This window comes from Peromyscus californicus, unplaced genomic scaffold, assembly GCF_007827085.1.
Source record: "Peromyscus californicus insignis strain IS unplaced genomic scaffold, ASM782708v3 Scaffold_11__1_contigs__length_118956290, whole genome shotgun sequence".
Taxonomy (NCBI): Eukaryota; Metazoa; Chordata; class Mammalia; order Rodentia; family Cricetidae; genus Peromyscus; species Peromyscus californicus.
Genome location: NW_026294402.1, coordinates 97,816,258 through 97,836,792, shown reverse-complemented (window position 1 = coordinate 97,836,792; position 20,535 = coordinate 97,816,258). Strand labels below are relative to the sequence as shown.

Sequence of the window (20,535 nt, the reverse complement as noted above, 5' to 3'; positions counted from 1 at the left end):
TTAAGAGCATATTGTTCTCGCAGGGGTCAGGGTTTTATTCCCAGTATCTACACAGGCAGTTCACAACTGCCTATAACCAGTTCCAGGGGTCTGACACCCTTCTGACCTCCTCATATACATAGATAAAGAAAATATATGTGGACAATAAGTACTTGAAAAATTGTTCAAGGGTTTTAGCCATCAGGAAAATGAAAATCAGATTAAACTGCGATTCTATCTCACCCTAGCCAAAATGGCTATCATCAGAAAATACTAACAAGAAACACTGGCAAAGATGGGGGAAAAGGAACCCTACATACTGCTTAAGGGAATGCTGTCCTATCACACAGAGGATGTAACGGAGGATGACTATTTAGCCATAAAGAAGAATGGAACCATGTCATCCACAAGGAAATGGATAGAACTGGAGAGCATCACTTCAGTGAGTAAGTCAGACCAAGGACAAACAATATGTTTTCTCTGTATGTGAAGTCAAAATTTTAAAAACTTTAAGGTTAGGAAATAAAATATAGGACACAAAAGCAGAAGAGGGACTATGTAGGGAAGAGAAAAGGGACCAGCAAGACGGGGACAGGGGTGGGGTAATGGGGACAGTAAGAGGGTAAAGATGGGCAAACTACAATATATATATATGTAAAAATTCTTTACAGAACTCATGATCTGGTATGGTAGCTAAAAAAAAAAAAAATAAAATCGTAACTATTAATAGTCTTGTGATTTGTTGCCTAGATTTAATTAAAGGAATGCTAGCTTTCAATTAGCGATTTGTTTTTAAAAAGGACATAATTTCCCTACTCCAACACTTTGGGTCTCAGACTCCTTTGGGAGAATCTGTGAATCCAGCTTAGAACTCCTGATGCTACACCCTGAAAAGACAAGTTACTTTTAGAAGACCCATATCTTACTGTACAACACAATACTCTGTTTTTTGAGACAGGATCTCTCCACAGAGCCCTGGATGTCCTGGAATTCACAGACATCCTCCTGCCTCTGCCTCCCAAGTGCTGGAGTTAAAAGCATGTAGCACCTGTACAGCTACAACACAAATTTTAGCTTAACATAGAATGCACAATAAACATATCAATGAAGGAATAAAAGATAATTAGAATTACTTGGTCAAGCACATTCTCTTTAAAACAAGTCATAATACTGAATCCTCTTTGTAGTGTCTACGTAATCACCATATAATCATATATGTTTATACCTCAACAATGCCTGATTCTTGTCTTTGCTGGATTCTTTTCCTCCACCTCATTGCTGCAAGTGCTAGTTTTTGCTGGTGCTCAGTGACATCTGTGAGAGCATCAAGTATGGAGCGACTTCCCCATTCATAGTCTTCTTCCTAGAAAATCGGGCCAGTGAACTTCTGGGTTCCTCTAACAGAGAGCATTGTGCTAGGCACAGGTTTCTGGCCCTAAGAAGCCTTCAGTCTATTAAGATCAAAGCTGTATGTTCAACTGTTAGATACAGAGAACACTAAACATTTTGTAAACACACAGGAAATACAGATTCATTTGGTTTTATGTTAAGAATTAAGTACAGTTGGCTTTTAATTAAAACCAGAAATTCATTTCCCAGCATCACACCCCTTGGCCAGACAGCTGTATTTTGGCAACTTAGTACTATTCAGGATACTTGGTTTCATGGGAGCACAGTCAGAGGAGACATAAACAGAGGCAATTCCCAAGGAACTCAGATTGGAAGCTTCAGAAACTACAAGGTAGATACTACTGTGCTGGGGCCTGTTTGCAACAATTAGTCCAACACAGAAGGAGTTAACAGTAAAAAAAAAAAAAAAAAAAAAAGCTTACATGAAACCTCATGTTAGTATCATTTCAAGAAAAAACACTGACAAATTAGGTAACAAAAAGTTAGTAGGCCACAATGAAACTCCTTTTTGTATGCCAAACAAAATATTTAAGAAAAAGGAATGTGAATAAAGCAACCTGAGTCTGTAAACTCTGTTTTGTTACTGAGATCCTTACACAGCTGGTGTAATCTAGCTGACCACATGTGGTCATTTAGATGATCTGCATGCTAAGTGTATGAGCAGGGATCTCTTCAGACATTTACAAGAGAACAAGCTGCCTAGGAATGTGAATACACACCTGCACAAAGCACCCAGCTGTCCTGCAAGCTTCCAGGTAGGAGCGATGAAGCACCCACTTGCCAGCTGCCATGGAGGCCAAGTACTTCTCATTGCGCAATGGGTACCCTACAACCATGTGTGTGCAGTTGGGGTCTGAGCACTGCTTCTCAATCACTGACCCACCTTGTGTAGAGAAAACATTTTGTGAATACATAGGAAAAACCTCTACTTTACTAGGTTTCTTACCATCTTTCTAGAAAATCATGTCATCTCAACTATGCTTAAAAATTACTTATATAAGATGAACAACTTTAAAAAAAAAGTTGACATATCATGTAAAAGTAACATTCACTTCAAATTATCACCTCAGCAGGTGGCGGCGCATGCCTTTAATCCCAGCACTCGGGAGGCAGAGCCAGGCAGATCTCTGTGAATTCAAGGCCAGCCCAGTCTACAAAGCGAGTTCCAGGAAAGGTGCAAAGCTACACAGAGAAACCGTGTCTCGAACCCCCCCCAAGAAAAAATGATCACCTCTCATCCCTGCTTTTAGCATACCATGACTTAGTGATTTGAAATGTGGATTAAGGTTTTATAAGAATCAAAATTCCAGTGCTGACTCATGTACACTTGAAATTCAGGGCTTCATATGCATGTACCAAGTACACTACCCCCAGTCCCATTCTTTACTTAAAAAAAAAAAACAAACCCTATTTTTATTATTTATGTGTATGGGTGTTTTGCCTGCATGTTTAACTGTGTAGCAGACAAGTACAGTACCTATGGAGGCCAGAAGAGGACATTGGATCCCCTAGAACTGGAGTTACAAGATGTGGGTGCTGGGACTAGAATCCTGGTCCTCTGCCAGTGCTCTTAACCCAGAGCCATCTTTCCAGCACTTTCTACCCCCTTTTTTCAAACAAGGTCTCACTGTGCAGACCAGTGGCCTCAAGCTTGAGGTCCTCTTGCTCCAGCCACCCTCCCAGTTGCTGGGATCACCCACGCTCAGCCCTGTCATTTCTGACGGTCTCTTTTGCTATGTCAAGCTGTGAGATCCAGGTCTTTTAGAGTAAGGATCTAAAAAAGCTAGTGTAGATTCAGGGGGCTATTTCAAAGAAATAAAAAACAAAACAAAAATCCCTGCAAAACATTTCACTGGTGTTTTATGTGATTAAATGCTGAGTGATAGTTTTCATATACTAAATTAAAGGTAATTTCATCTATTTCTTCTTATTCCCCAACATGAGGCTACCAGACAGTGTAGTGTAACCCAGGTGGCCCACTTCCTGTTCCTACTGCAGCCCAGCTACAATACATCAGGTCTTCCAGCTTGCCTCTCCCAGGGGTCAGAGGGAAAGTCTGACAGCTAGGAATAAGGGTAATGTTACTGTGAAGGAATACTCTCTGAGTGCTGGGATACTCAAGTCACCAGGCCCAGCTAAATCTTTCAATGCTTAGGTCCCATGATCTAGTAATTGTAGATGTAGATTAGATCTTTATGAAATCAAAACCCTAATGCTGACTCAATGTGTGGGCTTAAATAAGTTACCCATGTTCTTTTTTCAACATCTCCCCATTACATACGATAGAAATATGACTGCATCTGTATTCCAATAAGTTGTAATAATAGTACATTTTAAAAAAAATAGCAGAAGAAAAAAATTTTCAAACAAATGTAAAATACTGGTGGTACCTAGTTTTTTAATCAGGTGACAGTAATCAATCCTCTCTTGAGAATTCAGTGATGACATCTGGAATACATACTGTTTTTTAAGGTTTTCTTGACTCTCCTCCATTGTTTCAATCTAGAATGCAATAGTTTTATTTTAGAAAAAATTAACTTTAAAACTATTTTCAGGTACTGCTATTTTATAGTGACATTTTAGTCATTCTTCTAAGGTACCAAATATACAAACTGTAATTCAATCAAAGAAATTCCATTTTCAATAGTGATGAGTCTAACGCAGAGAACAAAGTCCTACTCCAGCGCAATAACACCCAAAGTCGCCGCCACCCTAGCCAGGATCAGCACACCTTGTCTGCAGGCTGTGGAGGCACAGGTGGCTTGGGCAGGGGGAAAGCAATGCTGGGGGCCTCAGGCCCGGGGAAGAGATGGCGCCTATCTGCTGTTGGAGTTTCTGGTTCTTCAGACACTGGGTGTTCTGGAGCTTCAGTCACACACAAGGCTGAGGGTGAGGGAAACAAGGCAGTGTGATAGACAATGTACAAATATAATTTAGAACAAATTCTAAAGACTATTCTCACTTGTCTTGGCCAAAATCAAATGAACCATGAACTCTGCAATGCAAAAGTATAACAGGTGAGTGAGGTGTAGCATGATGGTGTCTGCCAGTAACACCAGCAACTCAGGAGGCTGAGACAAGACAATCTCAGGTTTGAGACCTGCATGGGTGCAACCCTGCCTCAAAAACAAGCAATACATGTAGAAGAGAGTAGCCAACTTCTCCAAGTTAAAAATAAATGCAACTCAATAACTCTGAAAGGGCATATGTATTATCTGGGTTTGGTGAACCCTTCCTTTCATCCAGCACAGGAAGATGACCACCCAGTGTGAAGAAATGACAAAAAAAAAAAAAATATCTAGGAAGTTCACAAAAGCCAAAGAACAAACATATTATAAGCTGGGTGGAATTCAGAGAGTCCAATACAAATGAGTTACAGGGAGAAAAACCAAACACTACTTAACAGAAGAGAGGCTGGGAAGAAGTGCTGTGTGAGTCATGTCTGTAAAATGGCTGATCCTAAATTTCTACATTTGAAGATCAAAAAAGATTTCTCAATTGACTGATACAGTACTAAAGTTGTTTTCATTTGCATGTGCAATACAGGGAACCACAGTGTCTTTAAGGGGTTAACATGCATATAGAACAAACAAATCGGTTTTTCTTATTACCCTGCTCAGCAGTTTCTGAACGGAACACAGGCTCTCGAGGAGGAGAATTATCCAGTTTTTTAATGTCAACCTGAAGCTCAGAATACTGTGTGGGGTAGCGAGGCCACTGCAAGTTGCTGGCGAGCCTTGCTCTCTCCTCCCTTGCTGTCGGGTCATCCCAAATAATCTGCTCGTTCTGGGAGGGCTCTGTGTTGATGTCAGGCACCATCTGTCGAGACTGCCTAAGGAATAAAGAGACAATTTAACAGTCACTACTGAATCCAAGTGTGTAAAATTGGTGAGTAGTACAGATGCATATTTGTTGAATGAATCAATCTAGGAGATCTTTCTTTTTTTTGCTACAGGGTCTCTTCATGGAGAGTATAGCTTTAACTTGAGGTGATCCTGCTTCTACCTCCAGTGCTACGATCACAGGCATGCATCCTAGTTTGCCTTCACTACTGTGATAAGAAACCATGACCAAGAGCAACCTAGCAAGGAAAGGGTTTATTTCAGCTCACACTTGTAGCCCATCCCTAAAAGAAGTCACTCAAACCAGAACCTGGAGGCAGGAACTGAAGCAGAGACCAGAGAGGAATGCTGCTTACTGGCTTGCTTTTCACGGCTTGCTCAGTTTGCTTTCTCATACAACCCAGAACCACCCGCCCAGTGGAGGTAGCGCCACAGTGGGATAGGCTCTCCCGCATCAATCATTAATCAAGATGTTCCACAAATTTACCTACATGCCAATGTGATGGAGGCATCTTCTCAAATGAGGTTTCCTCTTCCTAGATGACCCTAGCTTGTGCAAAGTTTATAAAAACTTAGCCAGCATAGCATGCACCAATACATCCAGCTAATTTATTTTTAAAATATTTCTACTGGAAATTTTAAAAATGATTTATTATTTTTACTTTTATTTATTTATCTTGTTTTTTTGAGACAGAGTTTCTCTATGTAGCCCTTGCTCTCCTGGGAAGTCACTCTGTAGACCAGGCCAGTCTCAAACTCAGAGATCTGCCTGCCTCTAGGCTTAAAGGCATGCGTCACCACTGCCTGGCTCTATTTCATTTTTATTTTATGTGTATTGGTATTTTGCTTGTATGTATGTCTGTATGACAGTGTCAGAACCTATGGAGGTAGAGTTATAGGCAATTGTGAGCTGCCATGTGGGTGGTGGGAACTGAACCCAGGTCCTCTGTAGGAACAGCCAGTGATCTTAACCAAGACATCTCTCCAGCCTCCTCTACTGGAACTTTAAAGTGACTATATATTTATATTAAAAAAAAAATTCAATATCAGTTTTTTTTTTTTAATTCTAAAAACTGCTGCATTTAAAAATGGGATTGTTTTAATTCTCTAAGTTAGGGAAACATGGTAATGTTTAGAAAACTGGAGTTACTAGGTTTAATAATTGCATTTAAAATTTTCTTTTAAATATAGGTGTTTATCCCAGGTTGACCCCGACTTGCTCTGTAGTAAAGGATGATCCTGGACTCCTGATCTTCCTCCCTCTAGCTTCCATGTGCTGGGATTATAGGCATGCACCACCATGCACACACATCCCACACTCATAATACATGTTTAAACCTAAGTACTCTCTCTGTACACCCTGAGTGTTCAGGGCGAGCACTAAGGAACAGGACTGACTGCCCACTGAGTGTACTTCAAATGGAAAAGTGGATCCCAAAATCCTAACCTCAAAGCAAGAGTTGCACAACTGCCTAAGCGAGCAGACAGGAGCACCCAGTGAGTGAGTAGAGGATGAAAACGAAGATGACCCCGGGTAGAACGCATACTGTCTGAGCTAATAAAAGCCCAACACAAACCCCTTCACTGGTCTTAAAATTCTAAACTTCTGCTTTATTGCAAAAAGTAACAAACAAACCAACCCAATTAGCCTAGCCCACCAAGCTAAGTGACCAGGTGCCTCAATCAGGAGCTCTCATCCCCTCCAGCCACCCCCACCTGACAAGCACAAACCTGAGTGCCTCCAGGACTCGACTGCGGCCACTCCGAGCAGAGCGAGCACTGTCAGGGGTTGAAGAAGCACTGTTACAACTGCTTCTTGACAGGCTAGTCTTCTGCGCCTGCGTCTTCACGATGCAGGTTGCTGACATGATCTCTTGCAACTGCTTCTGGAAGTTTTCTCTCATCTCCAAGGTCTGTGTCAGAGCTTGAAACAAATATAGGAGTCATTATCAGTCAAGAGACATCTGTCCCCTCTCCTCTTTCCCCCTTGCTGGTTTTTAAATCGAGGCTCCCAGTGTGTAGTCAGGCTGACCTCAACTTGTGATCATTCTGTTCCTGTCTTTAGAGTGCAGAGGTTACATGCATTACCATACCCCATTATAAACTTCTCTTGTCAATTAGATCTTATAGTATTTGGTCTAGATTTGGTTGAACAAAAAAACTGGTTGATATTTACTGAATACTTGTGTAGGAATGTACGGCTAGAAATGTTACAAAACACGAAGGCAGCCATAAGGACTGTATCTGAAATAATGAGGACTCCCTTGGAGGAATACTTATTAGTCCCTTTGAAGAGCTCCCTGCTTGCTTCTGACCCTTTCTCACTGTGCAAACTACACTGAGATTCACACAGTCATCTGTTTGTACCTGATTGTCTTCTATAGCTCTACTTGCTTATTTGCTTTGGGGGACAGGGTCTTGCCACACAGCCCAGGCTGGCCTTGAACTCTCCTCCTGCCTCAGCCTCAAGTCCTGGGATTACTGCTGTAAAGCACTAGCCAAGCTTTCACTAATGTTTGAAAACACAGACCACAACATATTTACCTTTCCTTTCCATTATAGACTAGACACTGAATTAGACACCAAGTATTTTTGGAATGAACAGAATGGAATAGCAAGTCAGAAGGAAAATTCTAGTAGGGCAGGATGGCTAAGGAGAAGCCAGAGAGTAATATGTTAAAAGAGAACATACATATCTAAATAAGGTAATCAGTGCAGCACTATCTGAATTACCAAAAATTTCAAAATAACCAGTCAATGCCAATTAAGAAGAGACAGTAAAATAAAGCAGGGCAGATTGTGTGCCACATACTACATTACCAATTAAAACTAAGATAGACTGGAGCAGCTCCTGTGCAGACACATCTTGCATTATCACACTTTACAAATATTATTCTATAGCTTGAGTGCACACCCTAACATGTGTGGGTTGAAGCTTGGTGGGTGGTGTGGTGGAGTAGGTAGAACCCTTAAGAGACGAAGCCTAGTGTAAGGTGGCTGGATCATTAGGAACACTGCCCCACAATCGATTAATGTAGTTTTCAGGGAACTCAGGCTAGCTGTTGTGAGCTGCTATGACAAGAGTAAGCCTGTCTACCTTGCTTCCAGTCTTTCCATGTAATGACATTCGCCCACTTGCTGATAAATACTCCTGCCATGATGTGATGTAGCCAGAAGGTCTTCACCAGAGTTCAAATGGATCAAGATCAAATCACTCTCTAAGGCTAGCTGAGCTAAAAATGTCTCCTTTCCTTCTAGATTACCCAGTTTGAGGTACTGTTTTTTTTTTTTTTTTTTTTTTTTTTTGGTTTTTCGAGACAGGGTTTCTCTGTGTAGCTTTGCGCCTTTCCTGGAACTCACTTGGTAGCCCAGGCTGGCCTCGAACTCACAGAGATCCGCCTGGCTCTGCCTCCCGAGTGCTGGGATTAAAGGCGTGCGCCACCACCGCCCGGCGAGGTACTGTTTTATAGCAACAGAAAACAAAACATTAAAGCACTGCTTTTTTTTTTTTTTTTTTTTTTTTTAAGCAAACTGAAGGCTGTGGTAACTAGGTATTAACCACTGTCCAGCTCTTCCTAATAATTCTATCTGTGTGGTCACCTGTGACCAGTGACCAGCGATGTCACTACTGTGTGAACCATACCTGTACAAACGCCACACTTAAATGCTGTGTGTACGCTCTGACTTGTTACTCCCCATCTCTCTCATTCCCAGGACCTCCTCAATCCCCAAGAAACAGTAACAGTAAAATTAGTTCAACTAATACCCCACAATGGCTTAAGTGTTCAAGTGAAAAGAATAGTCACACACCCTGTCTACCTCTAAAGTAAAGCTAGCAATGACTAAGCTGAGTGACAAAGGCATGCATGAAAGCTAACTTAGGTCAAAGCATGTCTCTTACGCAGTCAAGCTATAAATGCAAAGAGAAAATTCTTGGATGGAATTTTCAAAAGCGCTACTCCAGTGAGCACACAGCTTATCACTGACATGAAGCTGCACGTGGCTACACTTAACAGCTGCCTTGGACTGCAAGGAGATGCCTCTCCAGGGCTCCTGAACTAGAGAAGTCAGTGTCTGGCTTCAAAACTAGAAGGCCAACCCAGCTTTCTTATTAGTGGCAAATGCAGCTGGGGCTCTAAGTCAAAACAAATGCTCTCAGAAGTAAAATGTGAAGATTGCTGTGGGCACTCGGGAGGCAGAGACAGGCAAATGGACCTCTGTGTTCAAGGCCAGCCTGGTCTTATAGTTCCAGGATTGCCAGGGCTTCACAGAGGAACTCTGGGAAGCAGAGGGGGCAAAAAGTGAAAAAGTGTCTTACCTCCTTTACAGTCATTTCTTCCATCCCCATTCAACAGTGCCGATTCTTCGTTATTTGTGACCACGCTGTTTGTCTCATTTTCTTCTACAGACAAATGATCTGGCTATTCAAAGAGAAAAATTATAATTTCTCACAGAGGTCTATTTCCAGCTTAGGAGGGGCACTCTCCACACTACCTACCTCATCATCCTTGGAAGCAGAGACTGCTGAGGGTGCCCGGGTAGGACAGAGGCGGCCGTCTTGCACTGTACTGATGTCCAGGCTCATTTTGGGATTGTAAGTGTGTGGATACAGAGATTCAGGAAGATGCTTATACTCTTGAGCACACTGGAATACAAGTGCAAGTTTTAGAAAGCAGTTTATAAGTAAATAAGAAACTTGGACCTGGGAGATGACTGAGCAGGAAACATCCTCACCCCATTAATCTGGTGACCTAATTCACTCCCCGGAACCACATGAAGTGGAAGGAGTGGAATTACCTCCACGCACACCCATGCACACATAATAATAAATCAAATAACTACATAGGTAACAAATCGCCCAAACTTTTAATATGTAATGCCCACTAAAGTATAAACTCTTAATTCGGCCTCTGTATTTAGCAAGGTATCAATCACTACCAAGAAAAGAAGCATAGCTATACAGTATATCAGCATGCTAAATCAACTCTCCTCAAATATACTTTTTTTCATCTTTTGTTTTCATATAATCTTAAAATTATATTTCTATTTATGTTGTGGGAGAAGGGAGGGGTGGTGCACATGTGGAATGTGGAAGTCAGGGATACCTTGTGGGAGTTGGATCTCTTTCCACTGTGTGGGTCCCAGGAACCAAATTTAGGCAGTCATGCTTGGTGGTTAGAGCCTTTACCTTCCAAGCCATTTATTTTATTCACTCTTCATATAATTTTCAGTAGAGAAAGGAATCAGATTAAAAGTATTCACTTAAAATTTGGTAAATATTTAAGCAATAAAGATTTTACGTTCTGAAGCTAAAGAAATATAATGCTCACGGCATGACCTATGTACAGCTCAGATCTTGGAGAGTCCTCAAAGGCCCTTATGTTATAAGCAGAGTCCACACAATGTCCAACAGACCCCACGGGGTGTGTCCTGGAAGGGAGCACAGGATCTGACCCTTCCTGCCATCTCTCTTTCACCTCCCAGCCACCAAGTGGGCACTTGCTGTCATGCTGCCACAGGAACCCAACAACAGCAAACCGACTGGGGTTCACTGAAACTGGCTTGTGCTCTGAAATGTTCGCACATTTTCAATCGACCAGGAAGGGAGGGGGGAAAGCACTTCTTACCTCTAAAAGCCAATGCTCGGAAACAATATGCACCCCTCTTTCTTTTGCAGATTTATATTCTCGATTACTATCATTTGTCCGACCCTGATAAATGAAATGAGTCACTGACTCATCAAAACTCCACCTGAAACAACCAAATATGGCAAAAGGACTAACTAAGGCAAATAGCAGTCCACTCTAAACAGAATACTCTTGACACACAAAACTCCAAGAACTAGAGGATAGGCAAGAATAGTAAAATGGCTGGTTTTGCATCCTGACAAATGTCAATGATTCAATTTTCAGGTATACAGTGTAGGAAGATGACAGAAGAACACTTTCAAAATATTACTATCTTCTTTATACTTTTAAAAATTCTTCCACTTTCTTTTAAAATGTGTATCACTTTTTAATTATAACAAAAAGTATTTTCAAATTAATGAAACTTAAAGCACTTAAATCATTGTCCAGGCACTGGCTACCACCCTGTTTAGTTGCTCCATCACAAAGTGCCTCCACGTTGAGAACTGAGCCCAGGCCTCTGTGTATGCTAGGCAAGAACTCTACCATAGCCTGAGACTGTGTCTCTTAAGAACACACTGGAGGCAGGATCTCACTCTGTAGTCCTGACTGCCCTAGAACTCACTGTGCACACCCTCAGAAATTAACCTGCTCCTGCCTCTCAAGTGCTGGGGTTAATGGGAGTGTACCACCACACCCTGCCAAGATACGTGTTTTTAAATTAAAACGAACTAAAATATTTTCAGTGGGCATCTTACTCTAGGAGGGCTTGCTACAGTAGTCAGTACTACTCAGAGAAAATCATTAAGATAGAAATAAATTCAAGCCAGGCGGTAGTGGCGCACGCCTCTCAGGAGGCAGAGGCAGGCAGATCTCTGTGAGTACAAGGCCAGCCTGGTCTACAGAGCGAGTTCCAGGACAGCCAAAGCCACACAGAGAAACACTGTCTTGAAAAAACCAAAAAAAAAAATAAAAAAAAAAAGAAAGGAGCGAAAGAATGACTGAATGAATTCAGTCAGTCCCAGATGTACTGACTAAACTCTGTGAAGGTAAGAATTCCATTCAACTATACTGATCATTCATGGGTCACAAGCTTCCAGAGTACTAACATAAACCAGCTTCACAATATGTGTTAGTTGTGTAAAATGTAAGAATGAATTGTTACATGGGGAGTATTTTCAAAGTCTATGCTAAATTAAATTGGAGGTTTTATTAGACAGCGTACAAAGCAGGCAAAACCAAGACTTCCTCGTAAGGGAAGACAAGGCTTTGGGCTCCCTCTGAGCTGCAGCTGGTACCACCAACATAAAGTTGTGCCTACCTATACTCTGCTCCCAGTGAGGCTGCGACCCCATTCAGTTCACTCTGTCTCCTACTGAGCTTTTTACTCACACACACCACAACTTTGTCAAGTGGTTGTGGAGGCTCCACCTGTACATGGAGAAATAAAGGAACAGATCAGCTATGATTCTTTGACATGCATTAGTGACAACTTCCACTTAATAAGAAAACCAAGTCTACCTCCTCCAAATGGTCGTCACCCTTCGGCTGAGGGCTGGCAGAAAGAGTGCTGGTGTTTCGGGAACTATTGGCCAAGGCAACTTTCAAGTTTCTGACGATAACTTCAGAGAGTGGTGAGCTCAGTTTCCTCTTCTGGGTGGCAGCTTTTGGGGTCTCCAAGGCTGCAAGTGCATCCTGTGTTTAGGGACAGGAAAAAGGAAGAAACAACGAAAGAGAAAGAAAAGGAAATAAGAGGGAAAGAAAGAGATTATCTTTGACCTACTCTTTTTCTCCCCAAAATTAAAACAATCAACTGTCATTTCTATTTTTATATTATAAAGAAAAAGTCCATATTTTTCACCAAGCACCGAAGAAGGAGCTGGAGAGATGGCTCAGCAGTTAAGAGCATTGGTGGCCTTTCCAGAAGACTGGGTTCAACCCTCAGCATCAACATGGTGGTTTACAACTGTAACACCAGTTCCAGGATCAGACACCCTCTGGATTTGTGGTTACCAGGTATTCATGTGGGGCGCATAGACATACATGCAAGTAAAATAACTATACACACAAAAATAAAGGTTTTAAGAACAGATAAATAAAATCATTAAACTTACCATTTCAGTAATGCATGCCACATTTACTTAAGAATTAAAATTGCAATTACATAAAGAACTCCAAACCAAAAAGAACACAGAAGGAAACAAATAAGCTAGGATGGTCAAGAAAGAAACTAATTTTAAGACTAGGTAAAAAGTCAGAATGAAGCTGGGGTGGTGATGGTGCATAACCTTTAATCTCTGCACTTGGGAGGTAGAGGCAGGTGGATCTCTGTGAGTTCAAGGCCAGCCTGGTCTACAGAGTTCCAGGACAGCCAGAGCTATACAATGAGACCCTGTCTCGAGGGAGTAAAATAAGTCAGAATGAGCCAAGAACAAAAAAAATCTTCAAAGGTATAAAATACAGGCTCAGAGGGAGGGGAGGCCAAGAACTAGACATGGAGAGCTCCATGCAGGAACTGGTTCCTTCTCAACCAAACAGCCAACAGAGATGGATGACAACCAGGACTGCACTGGAGGCTAAAACCTTTACAGACAGGTGCTCCTGAGCACCACTGGGGAAGTCCTCTAACAGTACTTCATGACCATGGGTGGTGATAGCTCTAGAACAGACAGATGCTCTCATCTGGGATTTCTGCAGACTCCAGTGAAGGAAGCCACTCTTATCAGCCTCATGCTGATACCAAGGACTGCATGACTGAACACAAAGATACACATGTTCAAAACCAAGTTCTTGAGAACATTCCTTCTACTGTAAATGTGGGTAACAAAAAGTGGCACACATCAAAAAGAAAAGATCACAAAAGATGTGAATCACAAAAGTGTTCAGGAATGTGAGTTCAAAAACCTTAACACCCAGATCAAATAAAAGATGCCATGTGGAGACGTGGACAGTCCATGGACAGGATTTACCACCTGCCACCTCAACTCTAAGCTTTGACAGTTCCATACACCTCTGAAACTAATTCAGAAATTCAGACGTGCTAGAGAGGAGAGAAGGAATGAGTGGGAAAGCCTCAGCTACAGATGGGACTAAGCAAAGAGCCAAAGAGTAAGGCCTTACTAGCTAGTTATCAGCACAATGCTTATGCTTTGTGCTGGGACACAGCTCAGGTGGGAGAGTGCACCTAGCATGCACAGAGTCCTGGACACATACTCCAGCATCACACACATCAAGTGATCAACACCTATGACCACATACACGGATCAGAAATTCAAGGTCATCCTTGACCACATACTAACACTGAGGCCAGTCTGAGCTACATGAGACCCTGACTCAAACAAAAAAAAATGAAAAGGAAAGTTATAGTTTACACAATGCTCTATCTACAGAGTTCTGGTGTTCAATGTAGCTTATTGATGCCAGGCTAGCAAGGTGTTAATCTGGACTTGAAAATCTTTTTCATGAATGATTTTAAAGAAAAAAAATCAGATTTTAAGATATTAAAATAGCCTTGTTTTGTGGGCCAGGCATGGTGCCTCATTCTCTGTATGATGCCTGTATACACTGCATATTACAATTTATTACTACTGTCAGATCTATATACAGTTGCTTCTTTTCATACTGAAATCATGTTACTTTTATAATTCAAGTAAGCAGTTGGGTTAATTTGTGTTTCTTTTTTAATAGAATATAACAGAAAAACAAAAACAAACAAAAAACCATAAGACACATCCTGTTCCCAAGCACCCCACAGTCCTCTGAGGGCAAGCTACCACCACTCAGGTGTCTTGCTCATTCTCTTTTATGTTACTATGCTCATATACTATCAGCATAGTAATTTATAAATACAACAAAATTTATTTAAACTATGCCAATAAACGAATTACTTTGATTAACAATCTTTAACTAGTACACAACTACCTTTGCATGCCATATGGAACATAGAAGAACAAAAGGAGCCTTTGAAGTGTTCAGGATACTGAAATTATAAAAAACATACACTGCATGCTATTGCTATTGCCCTAAGTCGCCACTGCTGAAGACACCACATAATTCTCAGGACTCAGAACATTTGAGCTGGATCTGACATCAAAGCCTCCCTTCTCAAGTCTAGCTTTCATAGTACCAGAGAGTGCTATGCAGTTGCCAAGAGAGGTAAGCTGTCAATAGTCCTCCCCAGCTGTGATGCCTATGAACCACAACAACAACCCGCATATCAAGACATCCCTAAGGATGCAATAGCTGTATCTGTATCTTGGAAGTACCCAACAACTGTCTAGCTGGACTTAAGGCCCACTCAACAGGAAATCATGCCTGACACTAGAAATCTAGTCAACTACCAAGGGCTAGTGAGGTCGTGGATCTTAGAGAAGAACCTGTTACAGCCACTTCACTAGACCAGCACAACTCCTAACTACCTTCTAAAGATTTAACCTATACCTACAGAAACCTTCATCAAAGAAATCTCTCTTGCAACAGATGGAGACTTTACAGAAAACCACAAGTGGTCAAAATGCAGGGATCAGGTGATCCTGGTGTACCAAGTCCCAAGGCTCAGGGAACCTCATGGAAAAGAGAAAGGAAAGATCGTAAAAGTCAAAGGACGCCGGGCGGTGGTGGCGCACGCCTTTAATCCCAGCACTCGGGAGGCAGAGGCAGGCGGATCTCTGTGAGTTCGAGGCCAGCCTGGTCTACAGAGCGAGATCCAGGAAAGGCACAAAGCTACACAGAGAAAACCTGTCTGGTAAAACCAAAAAAAAAAAAAAAAGAGTCAAAGGACAAAGAAAGAAGTCTGATGAGAGCATGAGTCTCCTAGAAACAACAGGGAAGCTACATCCATGATACTTCAGCAACATGGCTGCCTAACATTACAAAACCTAAAAACCACAACATAAATAGATAAGCAGGGGCTGGAGAGATGGCTCAGTGGTTAAGAGCACCGACTGCTCTTCCAGAGGTCCTGAGTTCAATTCCCAGCAACCACATGGTGGCTCACAACCACTTGTAATGAGATCTGGTGCCCTCTTCTGGACTGCTGGGACACATGCAGGCAGAATACTATATACAAAATAAATAAATCTTTAAGTAGACAAGCAATGTGGGAGGGATCTCCTGGGGGCCCCACTCCTAGACAGATAACTACAGGCAACTGACTGCTGAAAGAGGGAGACTTAATTTTCCCAGAGATGAGTCCCCTAACTGATAGTCTAACACCAAGTGGTCAGCCCTGAAATTATACACACACAAGCAATACTAAAGGACTCAGCAGGTTCTATTTATATGTAAAATGTCTCTCTGTGTGTTTGTATGTGTGTGTAAAATAATAAAGAGTCCACCAACGTGAGAAGGAATGAGGGAGGAACACGGGAAGAGTTGGAAGGAATAAATATGGGAGAGACTAGAAGGTAGAAAAAAAGCAGGCAATATTTTAATTAAAATAAAAAAATTATTGGAAACTATAGACACACACACACACACAGCAAAAACAGACATACATGGTAGAGCAGAGCAGCATGCTCAGAAAACTCCAGGGAAAACTGCAGACCAGAAAAGTTGATTCAAACAGTATATTAAAGAATCAATGCCACAAAAGTTCTCAATGTTCATAAGCAAGAACTACTCACACCCACTCTAAGGAATCTACCAAAAAAAAGATCCTACCAAAGCTTTGCGAAGCTTCAAAAATGACAGCGAACATTTCAAACACACAAAGCAGAGTAAAGACTGTGAAACTCATCAGTATGTGATAACTTAAAATGAAAAACAAGAATATTCCCCAACAAGGGTATGTTCATGGACTGGAAGAATGATTGCTTCAGCGTGAAAGCCAGTATGATTTAAAACTAACCAACAACAAAAGATTAGGAAGGGGAATAAGAACACACTGACAGTATTAACACAGCCAGGTATATACTACTGTGTTAATCCCACTCAGGAGGCAGATGCAGGAGGAGCACCCCAAGTTCAAGACCAGTGTGGTTCTACATATCAAGGCAGCCAGAGCTGTCTATACAGTAAAACTGTCTTAAAACCTAAAAAAAGAGGATATCAAGCAAACACATAATATAAATACATATAATGCAAGTATAAACTAATTACCAAATAATATATGACAGATCTTAGAGATAAGACAGCAGAGATTAAACTCCTAGAACCAGAGCAGACAGTCCTCAAGCCAAAAAGCATTAAACAGGATAGGGCAGTTTGTAATATCAAAAGCCACAGTCTACATTTTGACTAATGCAAGTCACGCATGTCAGTGTGCCAACTAACATAGCAACTACTTACTAAAAACAAAAACCATGTGAGATTTCCAAAGAAAAAGAATTACCAACACAAGAATCTTGCAAACCTCGCTTAATATATAGGATAGGTAAATAAACATCTATTAGAAAAGGATACAAAGGATTTGTTATCAAGAAGTTAGATCTTTCATATTAGATATGTATCAAATACTACACCTTAGATAAAATGCCACCTTATGATAAGCCAATTAATTAGTTAAGTAGAACATGGGCAAATCTACACAATAGAGGCTAAACAAATCCAACCAAACAAATGCAAAAAACAAAAAAACAGAAAACAAAACTGTGGTGGTATTTTACTTGTACTGAAATGTGATTTTAATTGTATGTTAATAAATAAAGTTGTCTGGGGGTCAGAGCTATTAGAGCCATAGCAAGTGCGTGGCGGTGGTGGCGCACGCCTTTAAGGACATGGAGGGCGGTACATTCAGGCAGTGATGAGGCAGTCACATGTTTGGGTTTACAACCAATGAGAAGGCAGAACAGCTAGAGTATATAAAGTCATACACACAGGAAGAGGCCCCTTTTTTCGGAGAGCTCTCTTGGCTGAAGAGGATCCCTGAATCAGGAAGGGTGAGGCTCTTAGCTCTGACCTCTTGGCTTTCTTCTCTGAATTGGCTCTGTGTTTCTTATTTAATAAGACCGTTGGTTACATCTACACAAAACAGACTTTGGGGGCTGGAGAGATCACTGGCTGCTCTTCTAGAGTTCCTGAGTTCAATTCCCAGTGACCACATGGTGGCTCACAACCATCTATAATGACATCTGATACCCTTTTCTGGTCTGCAAGCATACACTGCACGCAGAACATCGTATACATAATAAATAAATCTAAACAAACAGACAAAACACAGGCTTTATAACACTACCTATGTAAAAGCCAGAAACAAGCATAACACAACTGTGAGAAGTTGTAGGGAGGGGAGCTACTTTTATGAATTAGAAATATTAAGAAGGGGCATCAGGAAGGGTACACAGTATTAGCAACTCTATCTGAACATGGACAATGGCTTCCCAACTACTATAATACTGAAATAGTGTCAGTACACTATTTCATTTAGCAGAGTATTGTTTTTCTTTATTTACTATTTAAGGGGTCTGTGAACTGTGCACTTAAGCTGTCTGAACCAGGCAGTGGTGGCACACACCTTTAATCCCAGCACTTGGGAGGCAGAGCCAGGTGGATCTCTCTGACTTTAAGGCCAGCTTGGTCTCAGAGCGAGTTCCAGGACAGCCAAGGCTATACAGAGAAAACCTGTCTTGTAAAACTAAAAAAGAAAGAAAAAAGTTGTCTGGACTCATTTCATGACTTAACATGATCTCAGGAAAGGGATGGTGACGCTCAGAGTTCACATGCTGTCACAAGGCAGCACAAAGCAGGGTCAGCCTGACTCCAGAAGTCACAGCACCAGGAGAGTGGTTTTCCTCTGCTTAAGGCTCATGGGGCAGAGCACTAATCACAAAATTTTGAAAGGGATTTCATGCAAAACCATAGGACTCTAAAGAAACCATTTTGTCTTAAGAACCACCAGAATTGGTAAGATTAAAGGTATACATTAACCTGGAAAAACTGTCCTGGTATCAATTAATATTTATTTTTGGAAGATGAATCATCTGCTACTAAACATAGTAATAAAAATACCTAAAATGTACTTGGTTTTTTTGTGGCTAGAACCCAGGGTCCTCTCATGTCTGCCAGACCACTATTCTATTACGGATCTACCTCTACAATGCTCTTTTAAAAACAAACAAACAAAAACAAAAGTACTTTCTGAGGCAGACCTTGAACTCAGTATGTAACCTAGAAAAGACTTGAACTTATGATCCTCCTCCTTGGCTTCCAAGTAACTGGAATTATAGGCAGTACTACCAGGCCCAGCTAACATACTATTTCTTAATATTCTATAAGCAAACTATCAACAGGCAAATGGGTTCAAGGATATAGAAACCATAGGCAATGACTTCAACAGCTACTCAGAAGGCAAAAGCTCCCAAATGAAAGATAGAAAAAGAATGTCTGGGGATTTGAAAGGAGACTATTTGAAAATGTTTTTTTAGCCTTTGATTTGTGGATAAATTTCCAAAGGTGACAGACCACACTGTTCAGAACAGACAGAAACACCACCTATCTCCTCTAAGAGGAAGGACTGGAAAGTTAAGGTGACACGAGGGACTTTCAGAAAGCCAGCCCAAGGTACATTTAACTTGTACCTCAGAAAGGCAGCAACACGTTCTCTATTTCAAAGCTTACAAAACCATTTCATTGTACTATTTCATTTCAAAGTGATGCTCAGAGAGGTTAAATGATCTACCTAGAGCTGTGTTCATGTAGCAATCTGGGACTTGAACCCAGGGCCCTAACTTCACATTATATATAGACACAGCTATTATCTCAACTCTGAGCACTTATTTATCAACATCCTTGGAAGACTTGTACATTACAAAATTTGGTGGTGATGCACAACATGAGGCTCTACCTTTATAAACTGTAAAACCATCAGCACTGGTACCATTTCCTTCAAGCCTTACCGTCACATCAAAAGATGGCTTGAAAAGTTTGTCCTTAGACAGAAACTTTGATGGTGTGTCCAGGTGTAAGGAGGGTTCCTTTTTAAGTGGCTTCTTAAGTGCCGAAGTGACTGAGTCCTGCTTACAGTGCTGAGATACAACAGCATGGAAAGCTTTACTCTGAAAGCGGTTCATGTCCAAAGGTGTAACAGCCATTTTTCTGTGCATTTCTAGGTGTGTGTCGGGATGTCCTAGAGAGTCTGGATTTGGATTCATTACATTTGGCAGCTTAGTTTCTAATACTTGTTCTATAAATTGAAAATGAAAAGAAACAAACAAACCACTAATATCAGCTTTTTCTTTCAAATGAGGCAAAAAGACACTCTGATATTTTGTTAGGTTCCACATATTATCTCAGTACACTTTAAACCATAAAGTTATACTCCTACTTTCCAAGAAGCAAACCAGATGAACTTATTTTGGAGACAGGTCTCATATACTTTTGCAGGTGGGCCTAACCCGTTGACACTGCCATAAAACATTGTCATCTTCCAAGAGAACCCGACAATCAGAGTTAAGAAACAAACAAACAAAAAACCAACCAACCAACTAAACAAACAAACAAACAAAAAACAGCCGGGACTTGGAGGCAGAGGCAAGCAGATCTCTGTGAGTTCGAAGCCAGCCTGGTCTACAAAGAAAGTTCCAGGACAGCCAGAGCTGTCACACAGAGAAACCCTGTCTTAAGAAACCAAATGAAAGCCAACCAACCAACCAACCAAACACCCAGTTATTTTTTGTGTGTTGGGCTGCACTTGAAGCCATCTTCGTATGACTGCGGAGCACAGGCCACAGGTTGGACAT

General features: G+C 41.2%; 1 protein-coding gene across 1 annotated transcript in view; it reads right to left on the bottom strand.

Annotated features, from left to right (window-relative positions):
* Window positions 1-20,535, bottom strand: part of Topbp1 (DNA topoisomerase II binding protein 1) — a 52,262-nt gene that overhangs the window by 7,877 nt on the left and 23,850 nt on the right. The window contains exons 14-25 of the mRNA XM_052718543.1: window positions 19,693-19,979; window positions 12,380-12,553; window positions 12,180-12,289; window positions 10,859-10,982; window positions 9,730-9,876; window positions 9,550-9,652; window positions 6,963-7,155; window positions 5,001-5,221; window positions 4,121-4,272; window positions 3,780-3,891; window positions 2,109-2,272; window positions 1,205-1,342 (exon numbers count right to left, since the gene is read on the bottom strand). Coding sequence (XP_052574503.1) covers window positions 1,205-1,342; window positions 2,109-2,272; window positions 3,780-3,891; window positions 4,121-4,272; window positions 5,001-5,221; window positions 6,963-7,155; window positions 9,550-9,652; window positions 9,730-9,876; window positions 10,859-10,982; window positions 12,180-12,289; window positions 12,380-12,553; window positions 19,693-19,979 — 1,925 coding nt within the window. The remainder of the gene's footprint in view (window positions 1-1,204; window positions 1,343-2,108; window positions 2,273-3,779; window positions 3,892-4,120; window positions 4,273-5,000; window positions 5,222-6,962; window positions 7,156-9,549; window positions 9,653-9,729; window positions 9,877-10,858; window positions 10,983-12,179; window positions 12,290-12,379; window positions 12,554-19,692; window positions 19,980-20,535) is intronic.